General features: G+C 57.6%; 1 protein-coding gene across 1 annotated transcript in view; it reads right to left on the reverse strand.

Annotated features, from left to right (window-relative positions):
• Positions 1–1,018: 1,018 nt before the first annotated feature.
• LOC146333960 (uncharacterized) overlaps positions 1,019–15,196 on the reverse strand; it is a 187,325-nt gene continuing 173,147 nt past the window's right edge. The window contains exons 5-11 of the mRNA XM_084825316.1: positions 14,694–14,919; positions 12,773–12,825; positions 10,680–10,737; positions 8,390–8,470; positions 6,831–6,840; positions 5,438–5,716; positions 1,019–1,227 (exon numbers count right to left, since the gene is read on the reverse strand). Coding sequence (XP_084681442.1) covers positions 1,019–1,227; positions 5,438–5,716; positions 6,831–6,840; positions 8,390–8,470; positions 10,680–10,737; positions 12,773–12,825; positions 14,694–14,919 — 916 coding nt within the window. The remainder of the gene's footprint in view (positions 1,228–5,437; positions 5,717–6,830; positions 6,841–8,389; positions 8,471–10,679; positions 10,738–12,772; positions 12,826–14,693; positions 14,920–15,196) is intronic.

Raw genomic sequence — 15,196 nt, forward strand, 5'->3', positions numbered from 1 at the left:
GACCGAGGGACTGAGAGAGACCAAGAGAGAGAGAGACCGAGAGAGAGAGAGAACAAGAGACCGAGAGAGAGAGAGACCGAGAGAGAGATAGAGACCGAGAGAGAGAGAGACAGAGAGAGAGAGAGAGAGAGACCGAGATAGAGAGAGAGAGAGAGAGACCGAGAGAGAGAGAGTGACCGAGGGACTGAGAGAGAGAGAGAGAACGAGGGACCGAGAGAGAGAGAGAGTCCGAGAGACCAAGAGAGAGACCGAGACCGTGAGAGAGAGACCGAGGGACCGAGAGAGAGAGAGAGAGAGAGACCGAGGGACCGAGAGAAAGAGAGAGAGACTGAGGGACCGAGAGAGAGAGAGAGAGACCGAGGGACCGAGAGACAGAGAGATCGGGAGAGAGAGAGACCGAGAGAGAGAGAGAGTGAGAGGGAGCGAGAGGGAGGGACTGAGAGAGAGGGACCAAGAGAGACTGAGACTGAGAGATAGACCGAGAGACTGAGACCGAGAGAGAGACACCGAGACGGAGAGAGAGACCGAGAGGGACCGAGAGAGAGGGACCGAGAGAGAGAGAGACCGAGATGAGAGAGACCGAGAGAGAGAGAGAGACCGAGGGACTGAGAGAGAGAGAGAGACCGAGGGACCGAGAGAGAGAGAGAACGAGGGACCGAGAGAGAGAGAGAGTCCGAGGGACCGAGAGAGAGAGAGAGAGAGACCGAGAGACCAAGAGAGAGACCGAGACCGTGAGAGAGAGACCGAGGGACCGAGAGAGAGAGAGAAAGAGAGACCGAGACCGAGAGAGAGAGACCGAGACTGAGAGAGAGAGAGAGACCGAGACCGAGAGAGAGGGACCAAGAGAGAGAGAGAAGAACCGAGGGACCGAGAGGGACCGAGAGAGAGAGACTGAGAGAGACCGAGAGAGACCGAGAGACCGAGGGAGAGATACCGAGAGAGACTGAGAGAGAGAGACCGAGAGAGAGAGAGAGAGAGAGGGACTGAGAGAGAGAGAGACCAAGAGAGAGACCGAGATCTAGAGAGAGAGACCGAGAGAACAAGAGAGAGAGCGGGATCGAGAGAGGGACCGAGAGAGAGAGAGGGACCGAGAGAGAGAGAGGGACCGAGAGAGGGACCGAGACACCGAGACCGAGAGAGAGACCGAGACCGAGAGAGAGACCGAGAGAGAGACCGAGAGAGAGACCGAGAGCGAGACCGAGACGGAGAGGGACCGAAAGAGAGAGACTGAGAGAGAGGGAGCGAGAGAGAGGGAGCGAGAGAGAGGGAGCGAGAGAGAGAGAGAGGGACCAAGAGAGAGGGACCGAGGGACTGAGAGAGACTGAGAGAGAGAGAGACCGAGAGAGATTCCGAGAGAGAGACCAAGAGAGACCTAGACAGAGAGACCGAGACCAAGAGAGAGAGACCGAGAGAGAGAGAGAGACCGAGACCGAGAGAGAGACCGAGACCGAGAGAGAGAGAGAGAGAGAGACCGAGAGAGAGAGAGAGACACCGAGACCGAGAGAAAGGGACCAAGAGAGAGAGAGAAGAACCGAGGGACCGAGAGGGACCGAGAGAGAGAGACTGAGAGAGACCGAGAGACAGAGGGAGAGATACCGAGAGAGACTGAGAGAGAGAGACCGAGAGAGAGAGAGAGAGAGAGACCGAGAGAGAGAGAGGGACCGAGACCGAGAGAGAGACCGAGACCGAGAGAGAGACTGAGACCGAGAGAGAGACCGAGACACAGAGAGAGAGAGAGACCGAGAGGGACTGAGAGAGAGGGACCAAGAGAGAGATAGAAGAACCGAGGGACCGAGAGGGACCGAGAGAGAGAGACTGAGGGAGACCGAGAGACCGAGGGAGAGATCCCGAGAGAGAGAGACCGAGAGAGAGAGAGACCGAGACCAAGAGAGAGACCGAGAGAGAGAGAGACCAAGAGAGAGACCGAGACCGACAGAGAGAGACCGAGAGAACAAGAGAGAGAGCGGGATCGAGAGAGGGACCGAGAGAGAGAGAGGGACCGAGAGAGAGAGGGACCGAGAGAGAGAGAGGGACCGAGAGAGGGACCAAGACACCGAGACCGAGAGAGAGACCGAGACCGAGAGAGAGACCGAGAGAGAGACCGAGAGAGAGACCGAGAGAGAGACCGAGACGGAGAGGGACCGAAAGAGAGAGACTGAGAGAGAGGGAGCGAGAGAGAGGGAGCGAGAGAGAGGGAGCGAGAGAGAGAGAGAGGGACCAAGAGAGAGGGACTGAGAGAGACCGAGAGAGAGAGAGACCGAGAGAGATTCCGAGAGAGAGACCGAGAGAGACCTAGACAGAGAGAGAGACCGAGACCGAGAGAGAGAGACCGAGACTGAGAGAGAGAGAGAGAGACCGAGACCGAGAGAGAGAGAGAGACACCGAGACCGAGAGAGAGGGACCAAGAGAGAGAGAGAAGAACCGAGGGACCGAGAGGGACCGAGAGAGAGTGACCGAGAGAGACCGAGAGAGACTGAGAGACCAAGAGAGAGCGAGACTGTGAGAGAGAGAGACCGAGAGAGAAAGAGAGAGAGAGAGAGAGACCGAGGGACCGAGAGAGAGAGGGAGAGACTGAGGGACCGAGAGAGAGAGAGAGAGACCGAGGGACCGAGAGACAGAGAGATCGGGAGAGAGAGAGACCGAGAGAGAGAGAGAGAGAGCAGGAGAGGGACCGAGAGGGAAGGACCGAGAGAGAGGGACCGAGAGAGAGACTGAGAGAGAGACCGAGAGAGAGAGACTGAGAGAGAGAAACCGAGAGAGAGAGAGACCGAGAGAGAGAGAGACCAAGAGAGAGAGAGACCGAGACCGAGAATGAGACCGAGAGTGAGACCGAGAGAGAGGGAGCGAGAGAGAGGGAGCGAGAGAGAGGGAGAGGGACCAAGAGAGAGGGTCCGAGGGAATGAGAGAGACCGAGAGTGAGAGAGACCGAGAGAGAGAGAGAGACCGAGAGAGAGAGAGAGGCCGAGAGAGGCCGAGACAGAGAGAGAGACTGAGAGAGAGAGAGAGAGAGGGACCGAGAGAGAGAGGGACCGAGAGAGGGACCGAGAGAGAGAGAGGGACCGAGAGAGGGACCGAGAGAGAGAGACAGAGAGAGAGAGAGAGACCGAGAGGGACCGAGAGAGAGAGACAGAGACCGAGAGAGATTCCGAGAAAGAGACCGAGAGAGACCTAGACAGAGAGAGAGACCGAGACCGAGAGAGAGAGAGAGACCGAGAGAGAGAGAGGGACCAAGACTGAGAGAGAGACGGAGAGAGAGAGACTGAGAGAGACCTAGACAGAGAGAGAGAGAGAGACCGAGGGACTGAGAGAGAGAGAGAGACCGAGGGACCGAGAGAGAGGGAGAACGAGGGACCGAGAGAGAGAGAGAGTCCGAGGGACCGAGAGAGAGAGAGAGAGAGACCGAGAGAGACCGAGAGAGAGAGACCGAGAGAGACCTAGACAGAGAGAGAGACCGAGACCGAGAGAGAGAGACCGAGAGAGAGAGAGAGACCGAGACCGAGAGAGAGAGAGACCGAGACCGAGAGAGAGAGACCGAGACTGAGAGAGAGAGAGAGACCGAGACCGAGAGAGAGAGAGGGACACCAAGAACGAGAGAGAGGGACCAAGAGAGAGAGAGAGAAGAACCGAGGGACCGAGAGGGACCGAGAGAGAGAGACTGAGAGAGACCGAGAGACCGAGGGAGAGATACCGAGAGAGACTGAGAGAGAGAGACCGAGAGAGAGAGAGAGAGAGAGAGAGACCGAGAGAGAGAGAGGGACCGAGACCGAGAGAGAGACCGAGAGAGAGACTGAGACCGAGAGAGAGACCGAGACCCAGAGAGAGATAGAGACCGAGAGGGACTGAGAGAGAGGGACCAAGAGAGAGATAGAAGAACCGAGGGACCGAGAGGGACCGAGAGAGAGAGACTGAGGGAGACCGCGAGACCGAGGGAGAGATCCGGAGAGAGAGAGACCGAGAGAGAGAGAGACCGAGAGAGAGAGAGAGACCGAGAGAACAAGAGAGAGAGCGGGATCGAGAGAGGGACCGAGAGAGAGAGAGGGACCGAGAGAGAGAGAGGGACCGAGAGAGGGACCGAGAGACCGAGACCGAGAGAGAGACCGAGACCGAGAGAGAGACCGAGAGAGAGACCGAGAGAGAGGGACCGAGAGAGAGAGAGACCGAGATGAGAGAGATCGAGAGAGAGAGAGAGACCGAGGGACCGAGAGAGAGAGAGAACGAGGGACCGAGAGAGAAAGAGAGTCCGAGGGACCGAGAGAGAGAGAGAGAGAGACCGAGAGACCAAGAGAGAGACCGATACCGTGAGAGAGAGACCGAGGGACCGAGAGAGAGAGAGAGACCGAGACCGAGAGAGAGAGACCGAGACTGAGAGAGAGAGAGAGACCGAGACCGAGAGAGAGAGAGAGACACCGAGACCGAGAGAGAGGGACCAAGAGAGAGAGAGAAGAACCGAGGGAACGAGAGGGACCGAGAGAGAGAGACTGAGAGAGACCGAGAGACCGAGGGAGAGATACCGAGAGAGACTGAGAGAGAGAGACTGAGAGAGAGAGAGAGAGAGAGAGAGAGAGAGAGACCGAGAGAGTGAGAGGGACCGAGACCGAGAGAGAGACCGAGACCGAGAGAGAGACTGAGACCGAGAGAGAGACCGAGACCCAGAGAGAGAGAGAGACCGAGAGGGACTGAGAGAGAGGGACCAAGAGAGAGAGAGAAGAACCGAGGGACTGAGAGGGACCGAGAGAGAGAGACTGAGGGAGACCGAGAGACCGAGGGAGAGATCCCGAGAGAATGAGACCGAGAGAGAGAGAGACCGAGACCGAGAGAGAGACCGAGAAAGAGAGAGACCAAGAGAGAGACCGAGACCGAGAGAGAGAGACCGAGACCGAGAGAGAGAGACCGAGAGAACAAGAGAGAGAGCGGGATCGAGAGACGGACCGAGAGAGAGAGAGGGACCGAGAGAGAGAGAGGGACCGAGAGAGAGAGGGACCGAGAGAGAGAGAGGGACCGAGAGAGGGACCGAGAGAACGAGACCGAGAGAGAGACCGAGACCGAGAGAGAGACCGAGAGAGAGACCGAGAGAGAGACCGAGAGAGAGACCGAGACGGAGAGGGACCGAAAGAGAGAGACTAAGAGAGAGGGAGCGAGAGAGAGGGAGCGAGAGAGAGAGAAAGGGACCAAGAGAGAGGGACTGAGGGACTGAGAGAGACCGAGAGAGAGAGAGACCGAGAGAGATTCCGAGAGAGAGACCGAGAGAGACCTAGACAGAAAGAGAGACCGAGACCGAGAGAGAGAGACCGAGAGAGAGAGAGAGACCGAGAGAGAGAGAGAGACCGAGACCGAGAGAGAGACCGAGACTGAGAGAGACCGAGACCGAGAGAGAGAGAGAGACACCGAGACCGAGAGAGAGGGACCAAGAGAGAGACCGAGACCGAGAGAGAGAGACCGAGAGAGCAAGAGAGAGAGCGGGATCGAGAGAGGGACCGAGAGAGAGAGAGGGACCGAGAGAGAGAGAGGGACCGAGAGAGGGACCGAGACACCGAGACCGAGAGAGAGACCGAGACAGAGAGAGAGACCGAGAGAGAGACCGAGAGAGAGACCGAGAGCGAGACCGAGACGGAGAGGGACCGAAAGAGAGAGACTGAGAGAGAGGGAGCGAGAGAGAGGGAGCGAGAGAGAGGGAGCGAGAGAGAGAGAGAGGGACCAAGAGAGAGGGACCGAGGGACTGAGAGAGACCGAGAGAGAGAGAGACCGAGAGAGATTCCGAGAGAGAGAACAAGAGAGACCTAGACAGAGAGACCGAGACCAAGAGAGAGAGACCGAGAGAGAGAGAGAGACTGAGACCGAGAGAGAGACCGAGACCGAGAGAGAGAGAGAGAGAGAGACCGAGAGAGAGAGAGAGACACCGAGACCGAGAGAGAGACCGAGAACGAGAGAGAGACCGAGAGAGAGACCGAGAGAGAGACCGAGAGCGAGACCGAGACGGAGAGGGACCGAAAGAGAGAGACTGAGAGAGAGGGAGCGAGAGAGAGGGAGCGAGAGAGAGGGAGCGAGAGAGAGAGAGAGGGACCAAGAGAGAGGGACCGAGGGACTGAGAGAGACCGAGAGAGAGAGAGACCGAGAGAGATTCCGAGAGAGAGACCAAGAGCGACCTAGACAGAGAGACCGAGACCAAGAGAGAGAGACCGAGAGAGAGAGAGAGACCGAGACCGAGAGAGAGACCGAGACCGAGAGAGAGAGAGAGAGAGAGACCGAGAGAGAGAGAGACCAAAAGAGAGAGAGACCGAGACCGAGAATGAGACCGAGAGTGAGGCGAGAGAGAGGGAGCGAGAGAGAGGGAGCGAGAGAGAGGGAGCAAGAGAGAGGGAGAGGGACCAAGAGAGAGGGACCGAGGGACTGAGAGAGACCGAGAGTGAGAGAGACCGAGAGAGAGAGAGAGACCGAGAGAGAGAGAGAGACCGAGAGAGGCCGAGACAGAGAGAGAGACTGAGAGAGAGAGAGAGAGGGACCGAGAGAGAGAGGGACCAAGAGAGGGACCGAGAGAGAGAGAGGGACCGAGAGAGGGACCGAGAGAGAGAGACAGAGAGAGAGAGAGAGACCAAGACCGAGAGAGAGAGACCGAGACTGAGAGAGAGACCGAGAGAGAGACCGAGAGAGAGACCGAGAGAGAGACCGAGACGGAGAGGGACCGAAAGAGAGAGACTGAGAGAGAGGGAGCGAGAGAGAGGGAGCGAGAGAGAGAGAGGGAGCGAGAGAGAGAGAGGGACCAAGAGAGAGGGACCGAGGGACTGAGAGAGACCGAGAGAGAGAGAGACCGAGAGAGATTCCGAGAGAGAGACCAAGAGAGACCTAGACAGAGAGAGAGACCGAGACCAAGAGAGAGAGACCGAGAGAGAGAGAGAGAGACCGAGACCGAGAGAGAGAGACCGAGAGAGAGAGAGAGACCGAGAGAGAGAGAGAGACCGAGAGAGAGAGAGAGAGACCGAGACCGAGAGAGAGAGAGACCGAGACCGAGACCGAGAGAGAGGGACCAAGAGAGAGAGAGAAGAACCGAGGGACCGAGAGGGACCGAGAGAGAGAGACTGAGAGAGACCGAAAGACTGAGGGAGAGATACCGAGAGAGACTGAGAGAGAGAGACCGAGAGAGAGAGAGACAGAGAGAGAGAGAGGGACCGAGACCGAGAGAGATACCGAGACCGAGAGAGAGAGAGAGACTGAGACCGAGAGAGAGACCGAGACCCAGAGAGAGAGAGAGACCGAGAGGGACCGAGAGAGAGGGACCAAGAGAGAGATAGAAGAACCGAGGGACCAAGAGGGACCGAGAGAGAGAGACTGAGGGAGACCGAGAGACCGAGAGAGAGAGACCGAGAGAGAGAGAGACCGAGACCGAGAGAGAGACCGAGAGAGAGAGAGACCGAGAGAGAGACCGAGAGAGAGAGACCGAGAGAGAGAGAGACCGAGACTGAGAGAACGAGAGAGAGAGCGGGATCGAGAGAGGGACCGAGAGAGAGAGAGGGACCGAGAGAGAGAGGGACCGAGAGAGAGAGAGGGACCGAGAGAGGGACCGAGAGACCGAGACCGAGAGAGAGACCGAGATCGAGAGAGAGACCGAGAGAGAGACCGAGAGAGAGACCGAGAGAGAGACCGAGACGGAGAGAGAGACCGAGACGGAGAGGGACAGAAAGAGAGAGACCGAGAGAGAGGGAGCGAGAGAGAGGGAGCGAGAGAGAGGGAGCGAGAGAGAGAGGGACCGAGAGAGAGGGACCGAGGGACTGAGAGAGACCAAGAGAGAGAGAAACCGAGAGAGAGAGAGACCAAGAGACCGAGAGAGAGAGAGACCGAGAGAGAGAGAGAGACCGAGAGAGAGAGAGACAGAGAGACAGAGAGAGAGAGAGAGAGAGACCGAGACAGAGAGAGAGAGAGAGACTGAGAGAGAGAGAGAGAGAGGGACCGAGACCGAGAGAGAGACCGATAGAGCGACCGAGAGAGGGACCGAGAGAGAGAGAGGGACCGAGAGAGGGACCGAAAGAGAGAGAGGGACCGAGAGACAGACCGAGACCGAGAGAGAGACCGAGAGAGAGAGAGAGACTGAGAGAGAGAGAGACTGAGAGAGAGAGAGACCGAGAGAGAGACCGAGACCGAGAGAGAGACCGAGAGAGAGAGCAGGACCGAGAGACGGACCGAGAGAGAGACTGAGACGGAGAGACCGAGACGGAGAGGGACCGAAAGAGAGAGACTGAGAGAGAGGGAGCGAGAGAGAGGGAGCGAGAGAGAGAGAGAGGGACCAAGAGAGAGGGACCGAGGGACTGAGAGAGACCAAGAGAGAGAGAGACCGAGAGAGAGAGAGACCAAGAGACCGAGAGAGAGAGAGACCGAGAGAGAGATAGAGACCGAGAGAGAGAGAGACAGAGAGAGAGAGAGAGAGAGAGACCGATATATATATAGAGAGAGAGAGACCGAGAGAGAGAGAGTGACCGAGGGACTGAGAGAGAGAGAGAAAACGAGGGACCGAGAGAGAGAGAGAGTCCGAGAGACCAAGAGAGAGACCGAGACCGTGAGAGAGAGACCGAGGGACAGAGAGAGAGAGAGAGAGAGAGAGAGACCGAGGGACCGAGAGAAAGAGAGAGAGACTGAGGGACCGAGAGAGAGAGAGAGAGACCGAGGGACCGAGAGACAGAGAGATCGGGAGAGAGAGAGACCGAGAGAGAGAGAGAGTGAGAGGTACCTAGAGGGAGGGACTGAGAGAGAGGGACCAAGAGAGACTGAGACTGAGAGATAGACCGAGAGACTGAGACCGAGAGAGAGACACCGAGACGGAGAGAGAGACCGAGACGGAGAGGGACAGAAAGAGAGAGACCGAGAGAGAGGGAGCGAGAGAGAGGGAGCGAGAGAGAGGGAGCGAGAGAGAGAGAGAGGGACCGAGAGAGAGGGACCGAGGGACTGAGAGAGACCAAGAGAGAGAGAGACCGAGAGAGAGAGAGACCAAGAGACCGAGAGAGAGAGAGACCGAGAGAGAGAGAGAGACCGAGAGAGAGAGAGACAGAGAGACAGAGAGAGAGAGAGAGAGAGACCGAGACAGAGAGAGAGAGAGAGACTGAGAGAGAGAGAGAGAGAGAGAGAGGGACCGAGACCGAGAGAGAGACCGATAGAGCGACCGAGAGAGGGACCGAGAGAGAGAGAGGGACCGAGAGAGGGACCGAAAGAGAGAGAGGGACCGAGAGACAGACCGAGACCGAGAGAGAGACCGAGAGAGAGAGAGAGACTGAGAGAGAGAGAGACTGAGAGAGAGAGAGACCGAGAGAGAGACCGAGACCGAGAGAGAGACCGAGAGAGAGAGCAGGACCGAGAGACGGACCGAGAGAGAGACTGAGACGGAGAGACCGAGACGGAGAGGGACCGAAAGAGAGAGACTGAGAGAGAGGGAGCGAGAGAGAGGGAGCGAGAGAGAGAGAGAGGGACCAAGAGAGAGGGACCGAGGGACTGAGAGAGACCAAGAGAGAGAGAGACCGAGAGAGAGAGAGACCAAGAGACCGAGAGAGAGAGAGACCGAGAGAGAGATAGAGACCGAGAGAGAGAGAGACAGAGAGAGAGAGAGAGAGAGAGACCGAGATAGAGAGAGAGAGAGAGAGACCGAGAGAGAGAGAGTGACCGAGGGACTGAGAGAGAGAGAGAGAACGAGGGACCGAGAGAGAGAGAGAGTCCGAGAGACCAAGAGAGAGACCGAGACCGTGAGAGAGAGACCGAGGGACCGAGAGAGAGAGAGAGAGAGAGAGAGACCGAGGGACCGAGAGAAAGAGAGAGAGACTGAGGGACCGAGAGAGAGAGAGAGAGACCGAGGGACCGAGAGACAGAGAGATCGGGAGAGAGAGAGACCGAGAGAGAGAGAGAGTGAGAGGTACCTAGAGGGAGGGACTGAGAGAGAGGGACCAAGAGAGACTGAGACTGAGAGATAGACCGAGAGACTGAGACCGAGAGAGAGACACCGAGACGGAGAGAGAGACCGAGAGGGACCGAGAGAGAGGGACCGAGAGAGAGAGAGACCGAGATGAGAGAGACCGAGAGAGAGAGAGAGACTGAGGGACTGAGAGAGAGAGAGAGACCGAGGGACCGAGAGAGAGAGAGAACGAGGGACCGAGAGAGAGAGAGAGTCCGAGGGACCGAGAGAGAGAGAGAGAGAGACCGAGAGACCAAGAGAGAGACCGAGACCGTGAGAGAGAGACCGAGGGACCGAGAGAGAGAGAGAAAGAGAGACCGAGACCGAGAGAGAGAGACCGAGAGAGAGAGAGAGAGAGAGACCGAGACCGAGAGAGAGGGACCAAGAGAGAGAGAGAAGAACCGAGGGACCGAGAGGGACCGAGAGAGAGAGACTGAGAGAGACCGAGAGAGACCGAGAGACCGAGGGAGAGATACCGAGAGAGACTGAGAGAGAGAGACCGAGAGAGAGAGAGAGAGAGAGGGACCGAGAGAGAGAGAGACCAAGAGAGAGACCGAGACCGAGAGAGACCGAGAGAACAAGAGAGAGAGCGGGATCGAGAGAGAGAGAGAGTCCGAGAGACCAAGAGAGAGACCGACACCGTGAGAGAGAGACCGAGGGACCGAGAGAGAGAGAGAGAGAGAGAGAGACCGAGGGACCGAGAGAAAGAGAGAGAGACTGAGGGACCGAGAGAGAGAGAGAGAGACCGAGGGACCGAGAGACAGAGAGATCGGGAGAGAGAGAGACCGAGAGAGAGAGAGAGTGAGAGGTACCTAGAGGGAGGGACTGAGAGAGAGGGACCAAGAGAGACTGAGACTGAGAGATAGACCGAGAGACCGAGACCGAGAGAGAGACACTGAGACGGAGAGAGAGACCGAGAGGGACCGAGAGAGAGGGACCGAGAGAGAGAGAGACCGAGATGAGAGAGACCGAGAGAGAGAGAGAGACCGAGAGACCAAGAGAGAGACCGACACCGTGAGAGAGAGACCGAGGGACTGAGAGAGAGAGAGAGACCAAGGGACCGAGAGAGAGAGAGAACGAGGGACCGAGAGAGAGAGAGAGTCCGAGGGACCGAGAGAGAGAGAGAGAGAGACCGAGAGACCAAGAGAGAGACCGAGACCGTGAGAGAGAGACCGAGGGACCGAGAGAGAGAGAGAAAGAGAGACCGAGACCGTGAGAGAGAGACCGAGGGACCGAGAGAGAGAGAGAAAGAGAGACCGAGACCGAGAGAGAGAGACCGAGACTGAGAGAGAGAGAGAGACCGAGACCGAGAGAGAGGGACCAAGAGAGAGAGAGAAGAACCGAGGGACCGAGAGGGACCGAGAGAGAGAGACTGAGAGAGACCGAGAGAGACCGAGAGACCGAGGGAGAGATACCGAGAGAGACTGAGAGAGAGAGACCGAGAGAGAGAGAGAGAGAGAGAGGGACCGAGAGAGAGAGAGACCAAGAGAGAGACCGAGACCGAGAGAGAGAGACCGAGAGAACAAGAGAGAGAGCGGGATAGAGAGAGGGACCAAGAGAGAGAGAGGGACCGAGAGAGAGAGAGGGACCGAGAGAGGGACCGAGAGACCGAGACCGAGAGAGAGAGACCGAGAGAACAAGAGAGAGAGCGGGATAGAGAGAGGGACCAAGAGAGAGAGAGGGACCGAGAGAGAGAGAGGGACCGAGAGAGGGACCGAGAGAGAGACCGAGAGCGAGACCTAGACGGAGAGGGACCGAAAGAGAGAGACTGAGAGAGAGGGAGCGAGAGAGAGGGAGCGAGAGAGAGGGAGCGAGAGAGAGAGAGAGGGACCAAGAGAGAGGGACCGAGGGACGGAGAGAGAACGAGAGAGAGAGAGACCGAGAGAGATTCCGAGAGAGAGACCAAGAGAGACCTAGACAGAGAGACCGAGACCAAGAGAGAGAGACCGAGAGAGAGAGAGAGACCGAGACCGAGAGAGAGACCGAGACCGAGAGAGAGAGAGAGAGAGACCGAGAGAGAGAGAGAGAGAGAGACACCGAGACCGAGAGAAAGGGACCAAGAGAGAGAGAAGAACCGAGGGACCGAGAGGGACCGAGAGAGAGAGAATGAGAGAGACCGAGAGACAGAGGGAGAGACACCGAGAGAGACTGAGAGAGAGAGACCGAGAGAGACCTAGACAGAGAGAGAGACCGAGACCGAGAGAGAGAGACCGAGAGAGAGAGAGAGACCGAGAGAGAGAGAGAGACCGAGACCGAGAGAGAGACCGAGACTGAGAGAGACCGAGACCGAGAGAGAGAGAGAGACACCGAGACCGAGAGAGAGGGACCAAGAGAGAGACCGAGACCGAGAGAGAGAGACCGAGAGAACAAGAGAGAGAGCGGGATCGAGAGAGGGACCGAGAGAGAGAGAGGGACCGAGAGAGAGAGAGGGACCGAGAGAGGGACCGAGACACCGAGACCGAGAGAGAGACCGAGACCGAGAGAGAGACCGAGAGAGAGACCGAGAGAGAGACCGAGAGCGAGACCGAGACGGAGAGGGACCGAAAGAGAGAGACTGAGAGAGAGGGAGCGAGAGAGAGGGAGCGAGAGAGAGGGAGCGAGAGAGAGAGAGAGGGACCAAGAGAGAGGGACCGAGGGACTGAGAGAGACCGAGAGAGAGAGAGACCGAGAGAGATTCCGAGAGAGAGACCAAGAGAGACCTAGACAGAGAGACCGAGACCAAGAGAGAGAGACCGAGAGAGAGAGAGAGACCGAGACCGAGAGAGAGACCGAGACCGAGAGAGAGAGAGAGAGAGACACCGAGACCGAGAGAGAGACCGAGACCGAGAGAGAGACCGAGAGAGAGACCGAGAGAGAGACCGAGAGCGAGACCGAGACGGAGAGGGACCGAAAGAGAAAGACTGAGAGAGAGGGAGCAAGAGAGAGGGAGCGAGAGAGAGGGAGCGAGAGAGAGGGAGCGAGAGAGAGAGAGAGGGACCAAGAGAGAGGGACCGAGGGACTGAGAGAGACCGAGAGAGAGAGAGACCGAGAGAGATTCCGAGAGAGAGACCAAGAGAGACCTAGACAGAGAGACCGAGACCAAGAGAGAGAGACCGAGAGAGAGAGAGAGACCGAGACCAAGAGAGAGACCGAGACCGAGAGAGAGAGAGAGAGAGAGACCGAGAGAGAGAGAGACCAAAAGAGAGAGAGACTGAGACCGAGAATGAGACCGAGAGTGAGACCGAGAGAAAGGGAGCGAGAGAGAGGGAGCGAGAGAGAGGGAGCGAGAGAGAGGGAGAGGGACCAAGAGAGAGGGACCGAGGGACTGAGAGAGACCGAGAGAGAGAGAGAGACCGAGAGAGAGAGAGAGACCGAAAGAGAGAGAGAGACCGAGAGAGGCCGAGACAGAGAGAGAGACTGAGAGAGAGAGAGAGAGAGGGACCGAGAGAGAGAGAGGGACCGAGAGAGGGACCGAGAGAGAGAGACAGAGAGAGAGAGAGAGACCGAGAGGGACCGAGAGAGAGAGACCGAGACCGAGAGAGAGACTGAGAGAGAGACCGAGAGAGAGACCGAGAGAGAGACCGAGACGGAGAGGGACCGAAAGAGAGAGACTGAGAGAGAGGGAGCGAGAGAGAGGGAGCGAGAGAGAGAGAGGGAGCGAGAGAGAGAGAGAGGGACCAAGAGAGAGGGACCGAGGGACTGAGAGAGACCGAGAGAGAGAGAGACCGAGAGAGATTCCGAGAGAGAGACCAAGAGAGACCTAGACAGAGAGAGAGACCGAGACCAAGAGAGAGAGACCGAGAGAGAGAGAGAGAGACCGAGACCGAGAGAGAGAGACCGAGAGAGAGAGAGAGACCGAGAGAGAGACCGAGACCGAGAGAGAGAGATAGAGACCGAGACCGAGAGAGAGAGACCGAGACCGAGACCGAGAGAGAGGGACCAAGAGAGAGAGAGAAGAACCGAGGGACCGAGAGGGACCGAGAGAGAGAGACTGAGAGAGACCGAAAGACTGAGGGAGAGATACCGAGAGAGACTGAGAGAGAGAGACCGAGAGAGAGAGAGAGACAGAGAGAGAGAGAGGGACCGAGACCGAGAGAGATACCGAGACCGAGAGAGAGAGAGAGACTGAGACCGAGAGAGAGACCGAGACCCAGAGAGAGAGAGAGACCGAGAGGGACCGAGAGAGAGGGACCAAGAGAGAGATAGAAGAACCGAGGGACCAAGAGGGACCGAGAGAGAGAGACTGAGGGAGACCGAGAGACCGAGAGAGAGAGAGACCGAGAGAGAGAGAGACCGAGACCGAGAGAGAGACCGAGAGAGAGAGAGACCGAGAGAGAGACCGAGAGAGAGAGAGAGACCGAGAGAGAGAGAGACCAAGACCGAGAGAACGAGAGAGAGAGCGGGATCGAGAGAGGGACCGAGAGAGAGAGAGGGACCGAGAGAGAGAGGGACCGAGAGAGAGAGAGGGACCGAGAGAGGGACCGAGAGACCGAGACCGAGAGAGAGAACGAGATCGAGAGAGAGACCGAGAGAGAGACCGAGAGAGAGACCGAGACGGAGAGAGAGACCGAGACGGAGTGGGACAGAAAGAGAGAGACCGAGAGAGAGGGAGCGAGAGAGAGGGAGCGAGAGAGAGGGAGCGAGAGAGAGAGAGAGGGACCGAGAGAGAGGGACCGAGGGACTGAGAGAGACCAAGAGAGAGAGAGACCGAGAGAGAGAGAGACCAAGAGACCGAGAGAGAGAGAGACCGAGAGAGAGAGAGAGACCGAGAGAGAGAGAGACAGAGAGACAGAGAGAGAGAGAGAGAGAGACCGAGACAGAGAGAGAGAGAGAGACTGAGAGAGAGAGAGAGAGAGAGAGAGAGAGAGAGAGAGGGACCGAGACCGAGAGAGAGACCGATAGAGGGACCGAGAGAGGGACCGAGAGAGAGAGAGGGACCGAGAGAGGGACCGAAAGAGAGAGAGGGACCGAGAGACAGACCGAGACCGAGAGAGAGACCGAGAGAGAGAGAGAGACTGAGAGAGAGAGAGACTGAGAGAGAGAGAGACCGAGAGAGAGACCGAGACCGAGAGAGAGACCGAGAGAGAGAGCAGGACCGAGAGACGGACCGAGAGAGAGACCGAGACGGAGAGACCGAGACGGAGAGGGACCGAAAGAGAGAGACTGAGAGAGAGGGAGCGAGAGAGAGGGAGCGAGAGAGAGAGAGAGGGACCAAGGGACTGAGAGAGACCAAGAGAGAGAGAGACCGAGAAAGAGAGAGACCGAGATAGAGAGAGAGAGAGACCGAGAGAG

The sequence above is a fragment of the Heloderma suspectum genome, chromosome W (genome assembly GCF_057233095.1).
Source record: "Heloderma suspectum isolate Gila_16-S chromosome W, 16-S_ref, whole genome shotgun sequence".
Lineage (NCBI taxonomy): Eukaryota > Metazoa > Chordata > Lepidosauria > Squamata > Helodermatidae > Heloderma > Heloderma suspectum.